The following is a 24,209-nucleotide window of genomic DNA, read 5'->3' as shown; positions in this document are numbered from 1 at the left end:
GTAAGGAATAGGGTGCGATTTGGCTCTGTCCCGTGTAGCTCAGTTGGTAGAGCATGGTGCTTGCAACGCCAGGGTTGTGGGTTTGATTCCCACAGGGGACCAGTACGGGAGAAAAGTATGTAAATTAKGGCACTCATTACTGTAAGGCGCTCTGGATAAGAGTGTCTACTAAATGACTAACATGTKAATTTGGGATGCAGCTCTACTCCTAACCCAGCACTGTGCAACATCTCATGAACTCAACGTACGCTACTACATATGCTCTTGAAGGAACAGAAGATATGACGAAGCAGTCTTGTGGACTTAATGTTTATACTTGTCATCATCGCCTGGGACCGACAAGTCCTTTGAGGGTAGAGTTATTAGCAATAAAGAAATTACAGATATAGGCAAGAGAGATTTCCAGCGTCTTATTCAGTTTGATCATCAGTCGGTCAATATAGGCTATTATTTGCAGGTGTCTGGTCGTCATTTACCAGTAGTAATTAGGCATGCTCTCTAATGATGTTTCCTCACTCTCTCCCTCTTTCGCTCCCTCCCCTTTCTCATTCTCCCTGTTCCCCTCACTCTCCCTCCTCACCTCTTTCACTCTCTTCCCCCTCTGCAGCCCACAGCTCCTGTCATCCTGGACTTCATGACCATGTTGGCCATCTGTCACACGGCTGTCCCCGAGCGCACCGATGATACGATCGTCTACCAGGCTGCCTCACCAGGTACGGCCCACCAGTCCTGACCTCACAGCACTGCACTGTAACAGTCTTACAACCGCTCTTAACAGCCTTTTAACAGCCTTATGATAGCTTGAAACGCCAGGTCAGTCACCAAACGTCCGTCAGTCAATCTACCAATCAAATATAAGAATACAGAAGCAAAGGATCTCCAGTTGACGTTGAATAAATGGCTGTCTCTAGGCGACCACTTATATTGTCATGCCTCAATTTCCTGTGTTCCTAAGTCTCATTGTTTGCCAAGCCCCTCAAACCTCTCAGTATCGTCTGCGGACATATGACAACACCATCTCATTGATATCAACTAATGACATCAATACCTTATTGAAGATGGGAGTGACACAAACTGGGATGTGACCAGTATACAAAAGACAGCAATTTCGTTGTGCAGGAGTGGAACAGACATCTGAACAATACAAAAGGATGCACGTTAACCCTGAGTATTCTCTATTATATTATACAAGGTCAATCTGACTTTAATATGGCTTTGAGCCAAACAGGCTAGATGTTCTGTAGTGGTAGAGAGCAGGGTCGTGTTCAACAAGGCACCAAGGCTAGATGTTTTTGTAGTGTAGAGAGCAGGTCGTGTTAAACAGGCACCAAGGCTAGATATTTTGTAGTGGTAGAGAGCAGGGTCGTGTTAAACAGGCACCAAGGCTAGATGTTTTGTAGTGGTTAGAGAGCAGGGTCGTGTTCAACAGGCACCAAGGCTAGATGTTTTGTAGTGGTAGAGAGCAGGGTCGTGTTAACAGGCACCAAGGCTAGATGTTTTGTAGTGGTAGAGAGCAGGGTCGTGTTAAACAGGCACCAAGGCTAGATGTTTTGTAGTGGTAAGAGCAGGTCGTGTTAACAGGCACCAAGGCTAGATGTTTTGTAGTGGTAGAGAGCAGGGTCGTGTTAAACAGGCACCAGGCTAGATGTTTTAGTGTAGAGAGCAGGGTCGTGTTCAACAGGCACCAAGGCTAGAGATGTTTTGAAGTGGTTCAACAGGCACCAAACGGAAGAAAATGGACCAAAATATTTAGGCACTACCATGACTAGTCCAATAAGAACTGCTCATTTTTGTGTTCTGTTGTAAAACATTTTGAAACGTTACACACTGATGAACACGGCCCAGAGAAATACAAGGTCCTCTGAATCATCATCCTCATTTGATCAGCCAGGGTTGTGTGTGTCCCCCCTCTAAGTAGAYCTTGTTCATTTGAAATATTTAAAGTGGCGCTTACCTCAGTGAATCTGCAGAACCTATCCACTTAATAATTAAGAGTGCATTCCCCACTCTGGCCTTGTTTCCTTGTGATCCAGACAAAAAGAGGAGATGTGATGAATGGATAGAATGTCACTATTTTATTTAACCTTTATTTTGACAGGGAAGACATTGAGACCTAAGTCTCTTTTCCAAATGCGCCCTGTATAATACAATATAAAATAGTGTGTGTGTGTGCGCGCAGTTTGGACACACCTACTCATTTCAAGGGTTTTCTTTATTTTTACTATTTTCTACATTGTAGAATAATAGTGAAGACATCAAAGCTATGAAATAACACATATGGAATCATGTAGTAACCAAATAAGTGTTAAACAAATCAAAATATATTTTATATTTGAGGTTCTTCAAAGTAGCCACCATTTGCCTTGACAGCTTTGCACACTCTTGGCATTCAGCTATGTCATTATGGCTGATTTGTGTGTAGATTGATGAGGGGGGAAAATAATTTAATCAATTTTAGAATTAGGCTTTAACGTAACAATGTGGAAAAAGGGAAGCGATCCGAATACTTTCCGTATGTACAAATAGTGGTTGTAGCACTCATTTATAAACAACTGTATGATCATTTTTGAGGTCTAGAACAAAATTCTTCCAAGTGCTTAGTTAGACCCCAACTGTCTTGGTCATCTCATGTCTCTGTGATACTTGTGTTGCTGTTCTGGTGCACCTCTCATCTCCAACCCTAACTTGGGCTCTCCTCTGGTTATACAGACGAAGGGGCTCTGGTGAGGGCAGCGGCGAACCTGGGCTTTGTGTTCTCCGGTAGAACCCCAGACAGTGTCATCATTCAAGCGGTGAGTAGATGCAGCAGAATACATATAAATATAAATCTTATTCTAGTGATTCTATTTCTATGGTAWTAACAAAATAAAGTCTGATAATGAAAATTAACACAATGCTATTGTGCCTTTCACTGCTGTTCTGTAGCTRTTAAAGCTCTATACATTGTAAGGTGGTAACTCACCCATCTACAGTACCTCTTGTGTGCAAACGTTTTGAGGTAGACCTGCCAAACATTGCCCAGTACTGAAAGGCTACGGTCATTGTGTGCAGAGCGTTCTAGTAATAAAGTGCTCTGATTGTTCGGCCTGTTTTAACAATGAAAAGGCTTTGTCTAAAATGATCTATGTGACATTGCTACATAGCCTACAAGGATAGACCATTACATTTGACATTTTAGTAAAACAACAGTTTCATGACGCTGTGCCCCATTTKAAAAATAAATAAATAATAATAATAATATAAAAAAAGCATCAGTAGCCTACACACGTTTCACACGTTTACGTTGTTGTTACTGTCCAATCAAAGCCACGSTACAGTCAAACACTCCATGTAAAGTGGGAGATTCTAATCAATGCAAAATGGAAATAAWATTACGGAATTAAGTTGGCTTAATGAGAAGGAGTAGGCTACAATGATCAACCAACAGGTAGGCTGTTTCATAAAATGGATTTGTTGTAGACCAGTGTGGGGAGTGCAGCGYAATAGTTAGACTTGCTACTTAAGCTAGCTAGCTGGCTAACTTAGCTGGCTACTGTAGCTMGCTAGCTTCTTTACAACGATTTGATGCAGTCAAGACTMGCCCTAGCAGATGGTATGATAAATAGGCCAGTCAAGTTCTTCCACAACGATCTCGACAAACCATTTCTGTATGGACCTCGCTTTGTGCACAGGGGATTTTTCATGCTGAAACAGGAAAGGACCTTCCCCAAACTGTTGCCATAAAGTTGGAAGCACCGAATCGTCTAGAATATCATTGTATGATGTAGCGTGAAGATTTCCCTTCACTGAAGCTAAGGGGCCTKGCCGGAACCATGAAAAACACCCTCAGACCATTATTCCTCCTCCACCAAACTTTACAGTTGACACTATGAATTGGGTAAAGGTAGCGGAAAAGGGAAAGGTAGGGAAAAGGTAGCGTTCTCCTGGCATCCGCCAAACACAGATTAAGAGAACGCATTTCTACTGCTCCAATGGCGGCAAGCTTTACACAACCCCAGCCGATGCTTGGCATTGCGCGTGGTGATCTTAGGCTTATGTGCTGCTTGGCCATGGAGACGCATTTCATGAAGCTCCCGAAGAACAGTTCTTGTGCTGATGTTGCTTCCAGAGGCAGTTTGGAACTCGGTAGTGAGTTTTGCGACAGAGGACAGACGATTTTTAAACGCTACGTGCTTCAGCACTCGGCGGTCCCGTTCTGTGAGCTTGTGTGGCCTACCACTTCGCGACTGAGCCATTGTTGCTCCTAGACGTTTCCTCATTACAATAACAGCACTTAAAGTTGACTGGGGCAGCTCTAGCAGGGCAGAAATGTGCCGAACTGACTTGTTGGAAAGGTGACATCCTATGACGGTGCCATGTTAAAGGTCACTGAGCTCTTCAGTAAGACCATTCTACTGCCAATGTTTGTCTATGGAGATTGAATGGCTGTGTGATCAATTTTATACACCTGTYCGCAACGGGTGTGGCTGAAATAGCCGAATCCACTAATTTGAAGGTGTATATTATTCGAATAGTGAAATCATTTCAAATGCCCATCCCTGGTAGAAATAGCATTGCAAAATGTTTCAATGGAGAAATAGCTCAGCATCCCGTATACAACACAATAATTAGGCTTATTTTTTTTCACTATACACTGGGAATGAAAGCCTTTGTTTAGCCACCACAGGGACAGACGCTGTGCTTTTTGTGTAAACACAGAACACCTCTATTGTCCCTCAGAGCTCAGACAAGTGCTCTCTCTCACTGTAAAATATCATCAAGGAGCTTGTRGCTATGACAATCACTCAGCACTTTGAGGCCTCTGTCTGATTAAATGTCTTGAGGCTTCATCTCAACATTTGGCACTCTATTCACTTTATAGTGCACTGCTTTTGACCGTACCCCTGTGGGCCCTGGTCAAAAACAGTGCACTATAAAGGGAAATGAGTGCCGTTTGGGATGCATCCTTTGTGAGAGACGGGAAATACTTGAGGATCGGACCAATGTACGGTGGAGCAGACCTGGGTTCAAGTAGGATTTGTTTTCTTTCGAGTACTTKCGATGCATTCTTTTTTGTCCATTTACAAATCAAATCAAATTTWATTTGTCACGTGCTGAATACAACCGGTGTAGACCTTACCGTAAAATGCTTACTTACAAGCCCTTAACCAACAATGTAGTTAAGAAAATAGTTAAGAAAATATTTACTAAATAAAGTAAAAAGTAACACAAATAACAGTAATGAGGCTATATACAGTTATATACATGGAAATTWATTTTGTGAGATCAGCATAAAAATMACACAATCAATGCACTATAATACACAGAATGCAATACATAGAGCGCTGCTTTGAGCGTTTGACTGCGCCTGCCTGGAGTGACAGATGGGTGGGGTTGGTACTTCTGGGACCATTGCATTGGCAAGTTCAATCAAACTCGGCTAAAGTTTATTTGGAGGGGGAAAAATAATTATCCTACTATTTGGATCCATGTCCTTTCATGGAGGATGTAGCTAGAGCACAGGCCATGTCATGGAAAATAACGACTCTTCTAAATTACTCAATTAGATTACGGGTACGCGATTGCATCTGTGAACGCGTCCCCCTCTAACCTAAGGGCACTTTGTTTCCTGTAATTGGCTAACCTGATGATTGCACTTAGGGAYGAGGTAGACCGGCACGGAAGCCTAAGCCCTCTTCAAATTTTTCTCCAGAGTACGACATTTTCAAGACATTTGTCTAGGTCCTCAACTTTTATTAGGCCTGTGAAAGCCCCTTGACACACGTGTAATCATCGGCAATTGTACCTGGTGGTCTTGACAATTATAAGGAAATTCATTACATTTTCTTACTCTAAACATCCGAGCGGGGCGGGCTGACTGAGTACTATTTAGTTCAATTAAGATTAGACAAGGGTCAAAAATGGAGCGTTACTTTCATAGTGAAACGTGATAAAGGAAGGCTAGTTTTGAGTCAATGACTTAGTTCAATGACTGACTGACTGTCTCTGTCTGTTGTTTTGTTCTCAGCTTGGAGCCGAGGAGAAGTATGAACTGCTCCATGTTCTAGAGTTCACCAGGTACGGCTTCATTTCATTCCATCCACTCTTAAAGTTCCCTCTGAATCTGTTGGTTCTACTTCTAAATGAACTGCAGATGTCTTCATTTAGAGCAGGGGTGTCAAACTCATTCCACAGATGGCTGAYTGTCTGCTGGCTTTTAGTTTTACCTTTCAATTAAGACCTCGACAACCACACGAGGGGGAGTTCCATACTAATCAGTGACCTTATTTGATCGATCATGTACAAAGGAGGAGTGAAAACCTGCATGAGTTTGACARGTGTTATAGATGTTTAAACATGGTCCAGTACTGTGCCTCAGTCAAAGTGGCATGCCACTAAAATACAGGAGGCTGATGGTGGTAATTAATGACACCATGTTGGCTATGCAACAACCTTGCCACACTTTTTACAGTAGACACATTTTTATGCGACCACCCTGGCATATATTCTAGATTTATTTGTTTTAATTTTGTGAATTTAGCTGAATACAAAGGTGTGATATATTTTACTTTCACAAATGTTCTGTCTKTGCTAGTTACAGTAGGGGATAATGTTCTCTCTGCTGTTTTCAGTAGGGGATAATAGTTATTTTTTAAATTATTATTAACATAAAAAAAATACCGTTTATTTTTCCCTAACCCTACCACGCCTCACATAATTGGAGTAAATTAAGGGACAACAACACTTATGCTTCTTCTTCCAGTTCATATACATACTTTATTAATTTTACAGACACAATGTATTTTACCATAGTTATCTTTTGTTTGTTTTTAATCCCATCCTTTAGCTACCATCAACCCCTCCCATCTATCTCTGTCGACCATCCAGTTTGGTTTCTATTTTGCCATATATTTTTAACTGTGCTGTTTCACAAAAAGTTTCGAACCTACAGTGGGGAGAACAAGTATTTGATACACTGCCGATTTTGCAGGTTTTCCTACTTACAAAGCATGTAGAGGTCTGTAATTTTTATCATAGGTACAATTCAACTGTGAGAGACGGAATCTAAAACAAAAATCCCGAAAATCACATTGTATGATTTTTAAGTAATTAATTAGCATTTTATTGCATGACATAAGTATTGATCACCTACCAACCAGTAAGAATTCCGGCTCTCACAGACCTGTTAGTTTTTCTTAAGAAGCCCTCCTGTTCTCCACTCATTACCTGTATTAACTGCACCTGTTTGAACTCGTTACCTGTATAAAAGACACCTGTCCACACACTCAATCAAACAGACTCCAACCTCTCCACAAGGCCAAGACCAGAGAGCTGTGTAAGGACATCAAGGATAAAATTGTAGACCTGCACAAGGCTGGGATGGGCTACGAACAATAGGCAAGCAGCTTTGGTGAGAAGGCAACAACTGTTGGCGCAATTATTAGAAAATAGAAGAAAATAGAAGAAGTTCAAGATGATGGTCAATCACCCTCGGTCTGGGGCTCCATGCAAGATCTCACCTCGTGGGGCATCAATGATCATGAGGAAGGTGAGGGATCAGCCCAGAACTACACGGCAGGACCTGGTCAATGAACAGAGAGACCACAGTCTCAAAGAAAACCATTAGTAACACACTACGCCGTCATGGATTAAAATCTCAGCGCACACAAGGTCCCCCTGCTCAAGCAGGCGCATGTCCAGGCCCATCTGAAGTTTGCCAATGACCCTCTGGATGATCCAGAGGAGGAATGGAGGAAGGTCATGTGTCTGATGATTCAAAAATAGAGCTTTTTTGGTCTAAACTCCACTCGCCGTGTTTGGAGGAAGAGAAGGATGAGTACAACCCCAAGAACACCATCCCAACCGTGAAGCATGGAGGTGGAACATCATTCTTTGGGGATGCTTTTCTGCAAAGGGGACAGGACGACTGCACCGTATTGAGGGAGGATGGATGGGGCCATGTATTGCGAGATCTTAGCCAACAACCTCCTTCCCTCAGTTAGAGCATTGATGATGGGTCGTGGCTGGGTCTTCCAGCATGACAACGACCCGAAAACACACAGCCAGGGCAACTAAGGAGTGGCTCCGTAAGAAGTATCTCAAGGTCCTGGAGTGGCCTAGCCAGTCTCCAGACCTGAACCCAATAGAGAATCTTTGGAGGGAGCTGAAAGTCCGTATTGCCCAGCGACAGCCCCGAAACCTGAAGGATCTGGAGAAGGTCTGTATGGAGGAGTGGGCCAAAATCCCTGCTGCAGTGTGTGCAAACCTGGTCCAGAACTACAGGAAACGTATGATCTCTGTAATTGCAAACAAAGGATTCAGTACCAAATATTAAGTTCTGCTTTTCTGATGTATCAAATACTTATGTCTTGCAATAAAATGCTAATTAATTACTTAAAAATCATACAATGTGATTTTCTGGATTTTTGTTTTAGATTCCGTCTCACAGTTGAAGTGTACCTATGATAAAAATTACAGACCTCTACATGCTTTGTAAGTAGGAAAACCTGCAAAATCGGCAGTGTATCAAATACTTGTTCTCCCCACTGTATATACATTTTACAGACACAGTATATTTTACATTAGTTATCTTGTTTATCACCTTTCAGTTCCACTCAACCCCTCCCATCTATCTCTTGACACCATCCATTTTGAATTTCTATTTGACATATATTTTCTACAGTGATGTTTCATGAAAGTTCTGAACCTTTTATTCTCATAGTTTCTATAGATTGTAAATTAAAGATCACAATTTTTGCTAAAAGTATTGTTATATTATTGATCAATTGACGATGACTTTTCAAATCACCCAGTAGTGCTATCTGTAGCGTTAGCTCCAGGTAAATATTGCACTTCTTCAAACATTCCTGGACTTGCGACCAAAAATAAGATACATATGGACGGTACCAAAACAAATGATCTATTGATTCGGTCTTTTCGCAGCAAAATCTGCAGAGCTGGGATGGTTGTATCCCCCATATATATAACATTCTATTGTTTTGCGTATCACTTCATAAACCATGTGTCTCTGCTAGTTACAGTAGTGATAATGTTCTCGTTATGCTAGTTACAGTAGTGTAATGTTCTGTCTATGCTAGTTACAGTAGGCGATAATGTTCTCGTCTATGCTAGTTACAGTAGGCGATAATGTCTATGCTAGTTACAGTAGGCGATAATGTTCTCGTTATGCTAGTTACAGTAGGCGATAATGTTCTCTATGCTAGTTACAGTAGGCGATAATGTCTATGCTAGTTACAGTAGGCGATAATGTCATGCTAGTACAGTAGGCGATCATGTTCTGTCTATGCTAGTTACAGTAGGCGATCATGTTCTGTCTATGCTAGTTACAGTAGGCGATCATGTTCTGTCTCTGCTAGTTACAGTAGGTGATAATGTTCTGTCTATGCTAGTTACAGTAAGTGATAATGTTCTCTATTGCTAGTTACAGTAGCGGATCATGTTCTGTCTATGCTAGTTACAGTAGGCGATAATGTTCTGTTTATGCTAGTTACAGTAAGTGATAATGTTCTGTCTATGCTAGTTACAGTAGGCGATCATGTTCTGTCTATGCTAGTTACAGTAGGCGATCATGTTCTGTCTATGCTAGTTACAGTAGGCGATCATGTTCTGTCTCTGCTAGGTACAGGAGGTGTTATGTTCTGACTCTGCTAGTTACAGGAGGTGATCATGTTCTGTCTCTGCTAGGTACAGGAGGTGATCATGTCTGTCTCTGCTATTACAGGAGGTGATCATGTTTTGTCTCTGCTAGTACTAGGAGGTGATCATGTTTTGTCTCTGCTAGTTACAGGAGGTGATCATGTTTTGACTCTGCTAGTTACAGGAGGTGTTAGTTTCTGACTCTGCTAGTTACAGGAGGTGTTATGTTCTGACTCTGCTAGTTACAGGAGGTGTTATGTTCTGACTCTGCTAGTTACAGGAGGTGTTATGTTCTGACTCTGCTAGTTACAGGAGGTGTTATGTTCTTGACTCTGCTAGGTACAGGAGGTGTTATGTTCTGACTCTGCTAGTTACAGGAGGTGATCATGTTTTGTCTCTGCTAGTTACAGGAGGTGATCATGTTTGTCTCTGCTAGTTACAGGAGGTGTTATCTTCTGACTCTGCTAGTTACAGAGTGATTGTTCTGTCTCTGCTAGGTACAGGAGGATGATCATCGTGTCTCTGCTAGGTACATGAGTGATCATGTTTTGTCTACTGCTAGTTACAGAAGGTGTTATGTTCTGTCTCTGCTAGTTACAGGAGGATTTATGTTCTGTCTCTGCTAGTTACAGGAGGTGTTATGTTCTGTCTCTTGCTAGTTACAGGAGGTGTTATGTTCTGTCTCTGCTAGGTACAGGAGGTATCATGTTTTGTCTCTGCTAGTTACAGGAGGTGATCATGTTTTGTCTCTGCTAGTTACAGGAAGTGATCATGTTTGTCTCTGCTAGTTACAGGAGGTGATCATGTTTGTCTCTGCTAGTTACAGGAGGTGTTCATGTTCTGTCTCTGCTAGTTACAGGAGGTGATCATGTTCTGCTCTGCTAGTACGGGATGTGCTTATGTTCTGACTGCTAGTTACAGGAGGTGTTATGTCTGACTCTGCTAGGTACAGGAGATATCATGTTTGTCTACTGCTAGTTACAGGAGGTGATCATGTTTTGTCTCTGCTAGTTACAGAAGGATGTCATGTTTTGTCTCTGCTAGTTACAGGAGGTGATATGTTTTCTCTCTGCTAGTTACAGGAGGTGATCATGTTTTGTCTCTGCTAGTTACAGGAGGTGTCATGTTTCTGTCTCTGCTAGTTACAGGAGGTGATCATGTTCTGCTCTGCTAGGTACGGGAGTTTATGTTCTGACTCTATTACAGGAGTGTTATGTTCTGACTCTGCTAGTACAGGAGATATCATGTTTGTCTCTGCTAGTTACAGGAGGTGTTATGTTCTGTCTCTGCTATGTACAGGAGGTGTTATGTTCTGTCTCTGCTAGGTACAGGAGATATCATGTTTTGTCTCTGCTAGTTACAGGAGGTGATCATGTTCTGTCTGCTAGTTACAGGAGGTGATCATGTTTTGTCTTCTGCTAGTTACAGGAGGTGATCATGTTTTGTCTCTGCTAGTTACAGGAGGTGATCATGTTCTGTCTCTGCTAGTTACAGGAGTGATCATGTTCTGTCTCTGCTAGTTACAGGAGGTGATATGTTCTGACTCTGCTAGGTACAGGAGGTGTATAGTCTCTTGCTATGCGAGTGATATGCATTTCTGACTCTGCTAGTTACAGAAGGTGTTATGTTCTGTCTCTGCTAGTTACAGGAGGTGTTATGTTCTGCTTGCTAGTACAGGAGGTGTTATGTTCTTCTCTGCTAGGTACAGGAGGTGATCATGTTCTGTCTCTGCTAGTACAGGAGGTGTATGTTCTTGACTTGCGCTAGTTACAGGAGTGTATGTTTGACTCTGCTAGTTACAGGAGGTGATCATGCTGTCTCTGCTAGGTACAGGAGGCGTTTATGTTCTGGACCACTCGCTAGTTACAGGAGGTGATCATGTTTTGTCTCTGCTAGTTACAGGAGATGTTATGTTCTGACTCTGCTAGTTACAGGAGGTGATCATGTTCTGTCTCTGCTAGGTACAGGAGGTGTTATGTTCTGACTGCTAGGTACAGGAGGTGTTATGTTCTGACTGCTAGTTACAGGAGGTGATCATGTTCTGTCATACTGTAGCTTTAACATTGTGATGATTTTCTGTCTCTCAGTACTAGGAAGAGGATGTCAGTCATCATGCGTACTCCATCTGGCAAGATCCGCCTCTACTGCAAAGGAGCTGTGAGTGTCTCTCTCCCTCTCGCTCTCACTTTCTCTCRCGCTTTCTCGCTWGCTCTTTCTCTCTTGCCCGCTCTCTTGCATGCGCTCATGCTCTGCTTTCTCTTTCCCTCTCCATGGCAACACATGTGACAGACCATTACCATAGTACAGCGCTGTTGTCAAATGCTTCTCTTATTGCTTCTATTCCGACATAAACAATTCTTCCTGTAACAGACCAAAGATCTAATATCAAGATCACACATTATTAGACATATTATTTATTACACTGGTTCTCCTATTTTTATTATTGATTTGCACACACAAGAAAAAAAATGAAATTCCTCTCCCTTTCAAATTTCTATAGAAAAGTACTGCAGTTGTTTAATTGCTGTCTAACTATTAGGTGTTCGGTATAGACGTACAGTACATATATTCATGAACGTATTCATAGACGGTGAGCTCCAAAAGTGTTGAGACGGTGACACATTTTTTATTGTTTTGACTCTATGGGAAAGTTACAGATGCACAATCATACACCCCCCCCCCCCAAAAGAAATGCTAGCCTCCCCTGTTATTGTAATGGTGAGAGGTTAGCATGTCTTGGGGGTATGGTATTTGTGCGTCTAACTCACTAATCATTATTAACGATTCATTCAGGATTATCATTAATCATGGTAGCATCCACATTAATCYAAAGTTATTCCAAAATAGCACACATTATTTACCATTCATTTCTATTGGGCACAAAATAATGAAAAACACATKCAAAACAAACAGCAAATGCATCCAACAAGTTTGTAAAGTAACAAGCTTGATGTAATCATTGAATGTTATGAACATTGGACCAAATACTAAACTTTTGACTCTACTTTAACACACACATACAGTACCACGTCAAGAGCTTTGGGACACCTAGTCATTCCAGGGTCTTTATTTTGACTATTTTCTACATTGTAGAATAATAGTGAAGACATCAAAAACTATGAAATAAAAACATAGGGAATCCTGTAGTAACCAAAAAAGTGTTAACAAATCAAAATATATTTTAGATTCTTCAAAGTAGCCACCCTTTTCCTTGATGACAGCTATGCACACTCTTGGCATTCTCTCAACCAACTTCATTGAGGTAGTCACCTGGAATGCATTTCAATTAACAGGTGTGCCTTGTTGAAAGTTAATTTGTGGAATTACTTTCTTAAATGCGTTTGAGCAAATCACTTGTGTTTTGACAAGGTAGGGTTGGTATACAGAAGATAGCCCTATTTGGTAAAAGACCAAATCCATATTATGGCAAGACAGCTCAAATAAGCAAAGAGAAACGACAGTCTATTATTACTTTACGACAAGAAGGTCAGTCAATCCGGAGAATTTCAAAAGAACTTTAAAAGTTTCTTTAAGTGCAGTTGCAAAAACCATCAAGCGCTATGATGAAACTGGTTCTCATGAGGCCGCCACAGGAAAGGAAGACCCAGAGTTCAATTAGATTACCAGCCGCAGGAATTGACGAATTAACTGCTTCTCAGATTGCAGCCCAAATAAATGCTTCTAACAGAAGTTCTAGTAAGACAATCTCAACATCAACTGTTTCAGAGGAGACTGCGTGGAATGCAGGCATTCATGGTCGAATTGGCTCAAAGGAACAACTACTAAAGGAACCCACATAAGAAGAGACATTGCTTGGGCCACAGAACCACGAAGCGAATGGACCATTAGACCGGTAGAAGCCCAAATTTGAGATTTTGGGTTCCAACCGCTGTGTCTTTGAGATACAGAGTTGGCGAACTCTGCATGTGTGGTTCCCACTGTGAAGCATGGAGGAGGTGGTGTGATGTTTGGGGGTGCTTTGCTGGTGACATCATCAGTGATTTATTAAGAATACAAGGCACACTTAACCAGCATGGCTACCAAAGCATTCTGCAGCGWTACGCCATCCCCTCTGGTTCYCACTTAGTGGGACTATCATTTGTTTTTCAACAGGACAACGACCCAAAACACACCTCCAGGCTGTGTAAGGGCTATTTGACCAAGAACGAGAGTGATGTAGTGCTGCATCAGGTGACCTGGCCTCCACAATCACCGACCTCAACCCAATTGAAATGGTTTGGGATGAGTTGGACCGCGGAGTGAAGGAAAAGCAGCCAACAAATGCTCATGTGGGAACTCCTTCAAGACTGGAAAAGCATTCCAGGTGACTACCTCATGAAGCTGGTTGAGAGAATGCCAAGAATGTTCAAAGCTCTCATCAAGGCAAAGAGTGGCTACTTTGAAGAATCTCAAATGTAAATATATTTTTGGGTTACTACATGATTCCGCATGTCTTATTTCATAGTTTTTATGTCTTCACTATTATTCTACGATGTATAAAATAATAAAAATAGAGAAACACTTGAATGAGTATTTGTATCCAKATTTTTGACTGGTACTGTATATGTGAATTTGTCCCAAAACTTTTGGTCCCCTAAAATGGGTGGACWATGTACAAAAGGTGCTGTAATTTCTAAACGGTTCGCCTGATATGGATGAAAACACCCTCAAATTAAAATGGACCGTCTGCACTTTTACCTCAGTCATTGTATCATTTCAGATCCAAAGTGCTGGAGTACAGAGGCAAAACAACAAACAATTCACTGCCCCAATATTATTTTGGAGCTCACTGTTGTTTGGTAGCCAYTGATTTTACATGGGTGATTGTTTACATGGCAGTTATTTTCTGGCTGTCCAGGCAGTATGTGTGATGACTGTGCTGTTTCAACAGGACACGGTGGTCTACGACCGTCTGGCCGACAGCTCCAGGTATAAAGAGATCACTCTGAAACACCTGGAGCAGTTTGCCACAGAGGGTGAGTGAGGGAACAGCTCCCCCTGTCTAGCTACCTAACACACATAGGACCTATTCAAACACTTSAGAAACCTTTCTTCTTTCATTGCTTTACCTCTATGAATATACTACCCCCTTGTGAGAGGTTGGCAGAATTACATCAACATATCCCCTGTGCTAAAATCAGCATATTTCTAGTTTCTGCAGTTTTATAATCCATAAAAAAAAAAATGTATTGTGTAATATTAATAGAAATGCAGAGTAATGTCAATCGCCATAAGTTAACACCCGTTGTGTCATTATTAGGTTATGTAGGCCTTCTAGGTTTACGTCKGGTGATGTATGTCCATTGTGTCTCAGGGCTGCGTACTCTGTGCTTTGCTGTGGCTGAGATTAGTGAGTCATCCTATCAGCAATGGTTGGAGGTGTTCCACCGTGCCGCCACCGCCCTGCAGAACCGAGCCCTCAAACTGGAGGAGAGCTATGAGCTCATCGAGAAGGTCAGTCACACTCACACACACACACACACACACACTCGCATATGAACACTTGCACAGACACACATACACACCACAGCACTCCCCAACTAACCCCTATCCACCAATCACCATCTTCCCCTGTCCCCTCAATAGTCCTGTACACCACCAGTAAACATAGGACATATTTCTTCAATGTTTGAAGTTACTACCTCTACCACAAACTCTACAAATAATACTACCTTTACCTCTACAAATACCACTACCTCTACCACTACCTCTACCTCTACAAATACCACTACCTCTACAAATACCGCTACTTCTACCGCTACCCCACCTTCCCCAACCCACACCCAGAACCTTATGTGAACTCATATCAGCCAAGAGATTCCAGCGCTGAGCAATCAGCTCTGCAAACAAGATAATGACTTAGTTATTGACTTACCTGCCTGCTAGGTTCACCATAAGGACACCAACATCGCACAAGGCATCCATTTTAAACCTCTTTCCAGGGGTTCGCTGAACCTAAATCAGTTGAACTGAATTCAGAACTGAATTCAGACCAACTTGATTAATGTCGGGCCGGTGCTGAAAGCATACGTGTTGCAATCGTAATGGCACCCTATTCCCTATATAGTGCACTACGTTTSACCAGAAAGTAGTACTTTATATTGGGAATATATGGTGCCATATGGTGCACGGAAATGTAATCCGAAAGGGTTTGGATGGTTCGATGCACGATATACTATGGGGCTTAATGAATGTATGGGGCAGGTTGGGTCGGCACAGTACTGCAAAGCAACAGTACAARGTGGTGTTGAAATACTAGTCAAACATAGGCTCGTTGATCAAGGGCTCCACTGCTGCCAGACCTTCAGCGCTGCTCAGAACAAATGGACTCAATCACAGTGTAAACACAAAAGTTCTGAGAAAGAGGGGTGCGAAGACCACTAGATGGCAGTCTGAATGAGACTAGATTTACAGTATCTCTGAGAGAAGGGCCTTGTTCCAATAATAGTCCTTTCTCCTGAAGTGTGCACTTTCTCACTTCCTGGAGGCATGGGCTATTGGCATTTTCCACCACATTTCTTATACCAGTCATCCCTTTCAAATCAGTGAAGGGAAGTGAACAAGTGCATACTTCATGAGGAAGGAGAGATCATTGAGACGTATATGTGGTGCTGACTGTTAGTTTATTTAGTCCATGTTCTGGTGTATGTTCAGCAGTCGTCTTGACTGAAACCTAGTTGCAGTCTTGGGTTCAGATAGGCCTACTGTTTGAAACCATTCAATTACTTTCAGCGTTTGCTCTAGCCTGCCTGCAGGGCCAGCCAGAGGGGCTGGTTTTGCGCTTTTGGGACTTTTCAAATAGTATTTGAACCAAGGTCTGTCGTTTTATCTGGGGCTGTATGTATCCAGCGTCTCTGATCTAGGATCAGTTTTGCCTTGTAGATCATAATGAGATCAGAACTCCTACTCTGAGATGCTTTGTGTATATGGTTTCTGAACGGTAAAGAGGGAGAGTCACCCATATTACTGAGTCAGGTGATCAATGAAGAGAACAGCAAATGTGACGCAGACACATTGAAATCCTAGGGAAAAGGGTCAGAGGCCAATACCTTGGACCATGACCACAATTAATGACCAGAACTTCCTGGTCCGAAAGCTCACTGACACTCCCCTTTTAGTGACCTGTGTACTGCAGTCCTTGTTGACCTGAATTAAACAACTGTTCGACCATGAACCCTGTGGCTTTTTAATCTGTTCTTGAAGGTCAACATGTTACCATATTGCCTATTTGCGTTTGACTTGCATACGATTGCATTTAACCTACGTAAACGATTAACAATGTCCATGATTCACTTAACGTGTTGTCATTTAATGCACAAATTATGATCTCATGTCGTGTCTTCCCAGCAAACACCGTAATATTGTCAATGTTGAGACAATGTAACTGGGAAGTCGCAACATTAATTAACTCACGCATCCCTCCCRCCCGTGCGTGGTTTCATATGGGTAGTGGGCTAAAGATATACTGCAGCCCGGCCTAGGTCACAGCTCTTTAGGGAGGATTGACCGTTGCACCCCCAGCCCAACTCTGGCCTCCCCTTTGCAGCTGCCTCTCCTCTCTCCTCTCCGGGGCCCTGTCAAAGCATCGGGCCCCTCCAGGTCCCCCCAGGCCCCGTCCCAAAGACCCGCCTGGCTTCCTGTTAAAAAAACACATTAACCACTGTGCTGCGACTACAACTGGCCCCTAAGTCTCATTCTCCCCTCTATTCCCCACCCTAACCCCAAATCCCCCAATCCATGGCCCAGTTTTGGAGAGGTGGGAAAACAAGAGCAGCTGACTTGAGCGAAAAACAGGAAGTGAATGAGTGACACAGTCCGGCCCTTAATTTTTCTGACACTTGACGTTGTAAAGCCCCTTCTCTTGTTACATTATCTCTTCCTTGTTCCCTCATGCTTCTCTCACTCTCTAGAGCATGCAGCTCTTAGGGGCCACAGCCATTCCCTCATGCTTCTCTCCCTCTCTAGAYCKTGCAGCTCTTGGGGGCCACAGACATTCTCTAATGTTTCTCTCCCTCTCTAGAACCTGCAGTTCTTGGGGGCCACAGCCATTCTCTGTTTCTCTCCCTCTCTAGAACCTGCAGCTCTTAGGGGCCACAGCCATCGAGGACAAGCTCCAGGACAAGGTGCCTGAGACCATTGAGACGCTGATGAAGGCCGACATCAAGATCTGGATCCTGACCGGGGACAAGCAGGAGACTGCCATCAACATCGGTAAGACTACACAAACAGTAAAGTGCACCAAAAACATAACATCAAAACGTCATCCTTCCCTAACGTTGTGAAATAAAATCTCTACTGAGGAAAGCTCAGTCAGCGCAGTGGCCGTGGGGCAAAGCTCAGTCAGCACAGTGGCCATGGGGCAAAGCTCAGTCAGCGCAGTGGCCATGGGGCAAAGCTCAGTCAGCACAGTGGCAATGGGGCAAAGCTCAGTCAGCGCAGTGGCCATGGGGAAAAGTGCAGTGGCCATGGGGAAAAGCGCAGTGGCCATGGGGCAAAACGGTCTATTGACAAGAAGATTTTCTCTATAAAAGTTGGCACAACATGTTTCTAAATGCACATGATGTATTGCTACACCACATTGATGTTGACAGGAATAACATTGCGTGCACACACTCATACACACAAAAGTATGCATACACACACACGCAAAACATCTCACATACGTACCTGGRGTTCACAGGGGTTTCAACATTACCATTGCTGTGAATGCTCCAGAGAGCTGACGTTGGTCATGTGCACCCTCCATCCCCATGTTCCCCCACAAAGAGCGTTGCTAAGCCCTCAGATGTGGCCGTAATAGTAAAATTTCTAAAAACGTGCAGGCCTCGAAACAGCAAACCCGTATACAGGAGCATCCGGGAAAATAGATAATAAAAGGTGTCCGTTTGTGGCCACCTACCTTCCTTGGGGCTGAATCAGCCCTTTGTGCCCCACTGGCCAGCTGTGCGGGGGCCTGCGAGCGCTAGAAGCTCACGGGAAGTATTTTTACAGGTCCGCCGCTTGACTGAGTCGCTCTGTAAAACGCCTCTGAATATTTACTTTGTTTTTTACCACTTTCCTGCCTCCTCCTCCTCATCCTCCTCCTCCTGAAAAAAAAAAATACAAACTGCTGCATAGGTTTGTGGCACACCTTTCGTGGCCAAAGGCGGGCTGGGGAACAAGACTGTKCCGTTCTCCGTGTTCTCTTTTCCCAGCATCTCCCTGCCTGTGGCGGCCCATGCCGTGAAAATGGCCTCATGCCACCCCTGGGACGAGCTTGTAAAACTCTGTTTACCCGTTTTAAAATTCATTGGGTGCTGAAAACATGGTTGAGCCTGTTTGGCGTTGACCTCTGCTGCTCTAGAGGCTGAGAGCGCAGAGAGAACTGTCACAGCTGTAATCCAGTCCACTGGAAATGACACATCGTGACAACAACCATTCGGAAACCTTATGAACGTCTCTGCCCTGGCAGAATCAGCAATGATTTCACATTAAATGACCTGACTCTAAAGCTGCCCTTGATGCTTTAGGCAGGACCACTTGGACTACGACTCCATGAAAGCACACTGCCCGCTGGTGTAGTGTGTTCAGAGTGTATTCAGTCTCCCAGCACATCACTGGAGCGAGGACGGCCAGGCAAACAGCACCATGTTAGTCTTGGCTGAGGGGGGCTTCGTCCCCTCTTGGAAGGCAGACATGAAAGGGCAAACGCCTTCCAAACTGCCAACGCAAACACTGGCCTACCCGAACAACCCACTCTACCCTCACCATGCCCAGTGATTTAGCGGAGTGCCACCCCCACCCGCCCTCCTCATACCCACTGCCCRGGCAGCCATTTTGAGAACCCACTATGACCACATTGTGCAGCTTTAATTACTTACCCCCCCAAACAACTAACAAACCTCTGGTGTTACCGTGTGACACGGTGTCACGCCGTTCGCATTCCCCAACTCCTTGGAGAGCACTGTTGTTTAGTTCCACCAGGCCCCAAAAAACAAGGAATTTACTTTCTCTGGTGAATAAAAAGGGCAGTTTGGTCAGAGTCAACTGATCCTTTAAGATAAACAAATTAAGCTAGGGGCTTTTGCATGGGTTGACGGGGGTATAGAGGCGGGAGATATTTTACACACGTTGGCAGATTTTTGGGAAGTTTGTGCGTTAACATTTAAGAAAACAATCCGCCAGGTCCAGACCTCTACCCTGTTTGTTGTTGATTTGAGCCTCTGGATGTGAAACCTGCACACTCCTCATACATACCCCCCCCCCCCTGTGTGTGTGGTGTGTGTGTGTGTGTGTGTGTGTGTGGTTCTCTTACACATTCACACCCAAACACACACTTATACATGCAGATGTGAAACGGGAGTCAATTCCAAGCTCGACCAAGCCCACAATGCTTGTGTGGTCACTTCACAGATGGTCCACTCTGATATTGCTCAGGAATTAGTCTGAGGATTTAGGTAGGCCCATTTTTGGGCGGGGGGGGGCACGACTATCCCTCTGAGAGCCACTATCTCTCACCTCTCTAGTAACCCTGACAGGAGCCAAAATGGCCTCTCCCTGGGGAACCATGTTGAACAAACAATGGTGTAACTGCCCCCTTAACCCAGGAGACAGACATGTAACCTCGAGTATTACTCATGGTTTTTCCACTGATGGACTCAAGACTGTCGCTGTGCACCTAATGAAGTTCCAATAATTTGTCTTTTTCACCCCATTGTGACTTTAGCTAATAAAGTGAAAGAAAACAGAGAGCTCAATTTCAGGAGGGAGTACATATAACCTATTATTTGTCATTCATTCAGTATTTAGTATTAAAGTTGATTTTGAAAATATAATCATGATGTATAATTATATAATGGCCACTTTATTTGGATTGTCCAGCTAGTCCTTCTATAGATGCTCTACACATGGTCATACTATTTGTTGATAAGCAACTGCTTGCTTAGGTTACGGTTATGGCTAGGGTTAGTGTGAGAGCTAGGGTTAGTGTGAGAGCTAGGGTTAGTGCGAGGGCTAGGGTTAGTGTGAGGGCTAGGGTTAGTGTGAGGGCTAGGGTTAGTGTGAGAGCTAGGGTTAGTGTGAGAGCTAGGGTTGGTGTGAGGGCTAGGGTTAGTTGAAATGTTACTGATAATAATGTATATAGTCCATCTGTAGATGCTCTACAGACTATCCAAATGAAGTGTTACCAATATAATGTATGACAGCGTGAAAAATATTTTCCTCAGTACTTCAGTATGTTTTTGATATTTGCACAAACTGACATTGCAGCACATCTCTTGTTTCACTTGACCCTCTCCAGGACACTCCTGCAAACTTCTGACCAAGAACATGGGCATGCTGGTGATCAACGAAGACACACTTGACGTGAGTATGGCAGTCTGGCGTCATGTTATTAATAATAATCTACAATTTCACTTTCATTGAACAGGGAATGATCTATACTTTAGCAACCTGTAGGCTTACTTTGTGGACTGCATACCGTCCCACAATATCCTTAAAGGGACAATCTGGGATTGGTATGTCGATGTTTGGAATTGTAAATTAATGATATAGGTCAGTCTATGAATTTAAGAGTGGTTACATTTCTCCCGTGAAGAGTGGTTACATTTCTCCAGTGAAGAGTGGTTACATTTCTACAGCTTTGTTGTTTTTTGAATTCCAGATTGCCCCTTTAAAAAGCAATTTTATTGAACTGTTGCAATGGATTTTCCTATGTTTTGAGTTACTGTTATGTTTGTAGTGCTGTCACTCAGCACAATCCAAATCACAACGCTCCCTCTCAACCTCAATTATAATCATAATCCATCCCTGTGTGTGAAACAAAAATACCAATCTGGTCTGGTTTGTACCCTGGAGCCCGCTAAGAATGTCAAACARGCTCTTTGTACCAAAGGTAAGTCACCACCACCAATGCCTGACAGTGTAATCCTGCTTAAGACCAAGCTCGGTGTGTGTTCTGGTGTCCCACAATCAGATAGGGCTGTTGATTACTGTTAGCTCATTAGTTGATCGTTAAATCGTTGCCGCCACTCCAAAAAATGCTGGAGAAAAAAAACGTTTTTTGTAGACTTCAATGAATGAAACCAAATAGAAAGTATAGTACCAGTCAAAGTTTGGACACACCTACTCATTCCAGGGRTTCTCTTTATTTTTACTATTTTCTACATTGTAGAATAATAGTGAAGACATCAACACTTCAAAATAACACATATGGACTCATATAGTAACTAAAAAAGTGTTAAACAAATTCTTTAAGCAAAAAAGCAAAAAAAGTAGCCACCTTTTGCATTGATGACAGCTTTGCACACTCTTGTATAAGGAATAAAGAAAAACCCTTGAATGAGTAGGTGTCCAAACTTTTGACTGGTACTGTAAGTAGAAAACATAATGGAGCTATATATTTGTTAATATAGTCATGTTTGAGAACTAACAATCACCCCCACCAAAAAACTAGACAGTAATGGGGGCCAACATTGATTTTGTTATATTGTTTGAGTCACTCAGATTGCATAAGAACACGGCATAAGTCATGGCAAAATGTGTAGAATTTCTGTAAATTAGCTTTAAAACATCACAATTTTGTCTCTGCGGCCAAGAGGAGGGCCTCTAAAATCAGAGACGGCGTCCTTGACCATGCTCACTACCACGCCTAGGGGAAACTTATGTTGCTTGGCTTTACCTTTTTCTTTGTTCCTTAGTCTCTTTCCTTCTCTGTCGCTTCTCTCTGTCGGTGGCTTCTCTGACTCTCCTGTAACAAACAACCCGCCCWGTTGTGTTAGTTGCCTCTAGTGACCAGAGTGCAGATGCTTCTATGCTTCAAGCCCATAGGCTGTGTTTACACAGGCAGCCCAATTCTGATCTTATTTCAAATAAGTGGTATTTTGACCAGTCACATCAGTTCTTATAGCCTTTAGCCGTACCCTTATCCTACTCCTCCTTTGTTCCTCTGGTGATGTAGAGGTTAACCCAGGCCCTGTAGCCCTCAGTACTACACCTATTCCCCAGGCGCTCCCATTTGTTGACTTCTGTAACCGTAAAAGCCTTAGTTTCATGCATGTTAACATCATAAGTCTCCTCCCTAAGTTTGTTTTATTCACTGCTTTAGCACACTCCGCCAACCCTGATGTCCTAGCCGTGTCTGAATCCTGGCTTAGGAAGGCAACCAAAAATTCTGAAATTTCCATCCCCAACTACAACATTTTCCTTCAAGATAGAACTGCCAAAGGGGGCGGAGTTGCAATCTACTGCAGAGAAAGCCTGCAAAGTTCACTCATACTATCCAGGTCTGTGCCCAAACAATTTGAGTTTCTACTTTTAAAAATCCACCTTTCCGGAAATAAGTCTCTCACTCTTGCCACTTGTTATAGACCCACCTCAGCCCTCAGCTGTGCCCTGGACACCATATATGAATTGATTGCCCCCCATCTGTCTTCAGAGCTCGTACTGTTAGGTGACCTAAACTGGGATATGCTTAACACCCCGGCCGTCCWACAATCTAAGCTAGATGCCCTCAATCTCACACAAATTATCAAGGAACCTACCAGGTACAACCCTAAATCCGTAAACATGGGCACCCTCATAGATATCATCCTGATCAACCTGCCCTCTAAATACACCTCTGCTGTCTTCAACCAGGATCTCAACGATCACTGCCTCATTGCCTGCGTCCGTAATGGGTCCGCGGTCAAACGACCACCCCTCATCACTGTCAAACGCTCCCTAAAACACTTCAGCGAGCAGGCCTTTCTAATCGACCTGGCCCTGGTATCCTGGAAGGATATTGACCTCATCCCGTCAGTAGAGGATGCCTGGTTGTTCTTTAAAAGTGCTTTCCTCACCATCATAAATAAGCATGCCCCATTCAAAAAATGTAGAACTAAGACAGATATAGCCCTTGGTTCACTCCAGACCTGACTGCCCTTGACCAGCACAAAAARATCCTGTGGCGTAGTGTGTTAGCATCGAATAGCCCCCGCGATATGCAACTTTTCAGGGAAGTCAGGAACCAATATACACAGTCAGTTAGGAAAGCAAAGGCTAGCTTTTTCAAACAGAAGGATGGGCGATCCCATTTAGAGTGCCCTGTAGCACCAATTCCATAAAGTTTGGGGGACACTGGTAACAACAGTACCGCTATGCCGGGAGAAGTAAGAGACGCACCTCCACAGTACCACAGGATCGTGCCCCACTGCACTGAGGTCTAGAAACACTGTCACTACTACACAGATAAATCTCACGATAATCAAATAAAAAATTAAGAGAGTATTTTCTCCGCCGCTGGTCACAGTGTTTTCCAACCTGCTACCCATACGCCGTGCCATCGACTCTGCACCCCCTCGCTCAGACAACAGGCCCAAGCCCCCTCTCCTCCCCCGCTCCCCGCTAGCCTGTTCAACCTCTCTTTCGGTACTCTGAATCCCTGAAGAAGTTGGAGAGTTGCCGCTCATCCCCCTCTATCAGAAAGGCGGAGCAACACGCTAGACCCAAACTGTTACAACCTACCTATCATCTGCCCCTGCCTTTCTAAAGTCTTGTCGAGAGGTAAGTCTTACAAGAACAGATCACCGAACCCATTTCGAATCTCCACCGTACCC

At 43.4% G+C, this 24,209-nt stretch overlaps 1 protein-coding gene across 1 annotated transcript in view; it reads left to right on the top strand.

Annotated features, from left to right (window-relative positions):
* The window catches only part of atp8a1 (ATPase phospholipid transporting 8A1), a 222,843-nt gene that overhangs the window by 142,507 nt on the left and 56,127 nt on the right, over positions 1-24,209 (top strand). Inside the window, exons 18-25 of the mRNA XM_070444153.1 lie at positions 608-713; positions 2,710-2,792; positions 6,008-6,057; positions 11,724-11,793; positions 14,528-14,612; positions 14,951-15,090; positions 17,709-17,847; positions 20,915-20,979. Of these exons, the coding sequence (XP_070300254.1) occupies positions 608-713; positions 2,710-2,792; positions 6,008-6,057; positions 11,724-11,793; positions 14,528-14,612; positions 14,951-15,090; positions 17,709-17,847; positions 20,915-20,979 (738 nt within the window). The remainder of the gene's footprint in view (positions 1-607; positions 714-2,709; positions 2,793-6,007; positions 6,058-11,723; positions 11,794-14,527; positions 14,613-14,950; positions 15,091-17,708; positions 17,848-20,914; positions 20,980-24,209) is intronic.

This window comes from Salvelinus sp. IW2-2015, linkage group LG6.2 (genome assembly GCF_002910315.2).
Source record: "Salvelinus sp. IW2-2015 linkage group LG6.2, ASM291031v2, whole genome shotgun sequence".
Taxonomy (NCBI): Eukaryota; Metazoa; Chordata; class Actinopteri; order Salmoniformes; family Salmonidae; genus Salvelinus; species Salvelinus sp. IW2-2015.
This window is presented reverse-complemented; position numbering and strand designations above follow the sequence as displayed.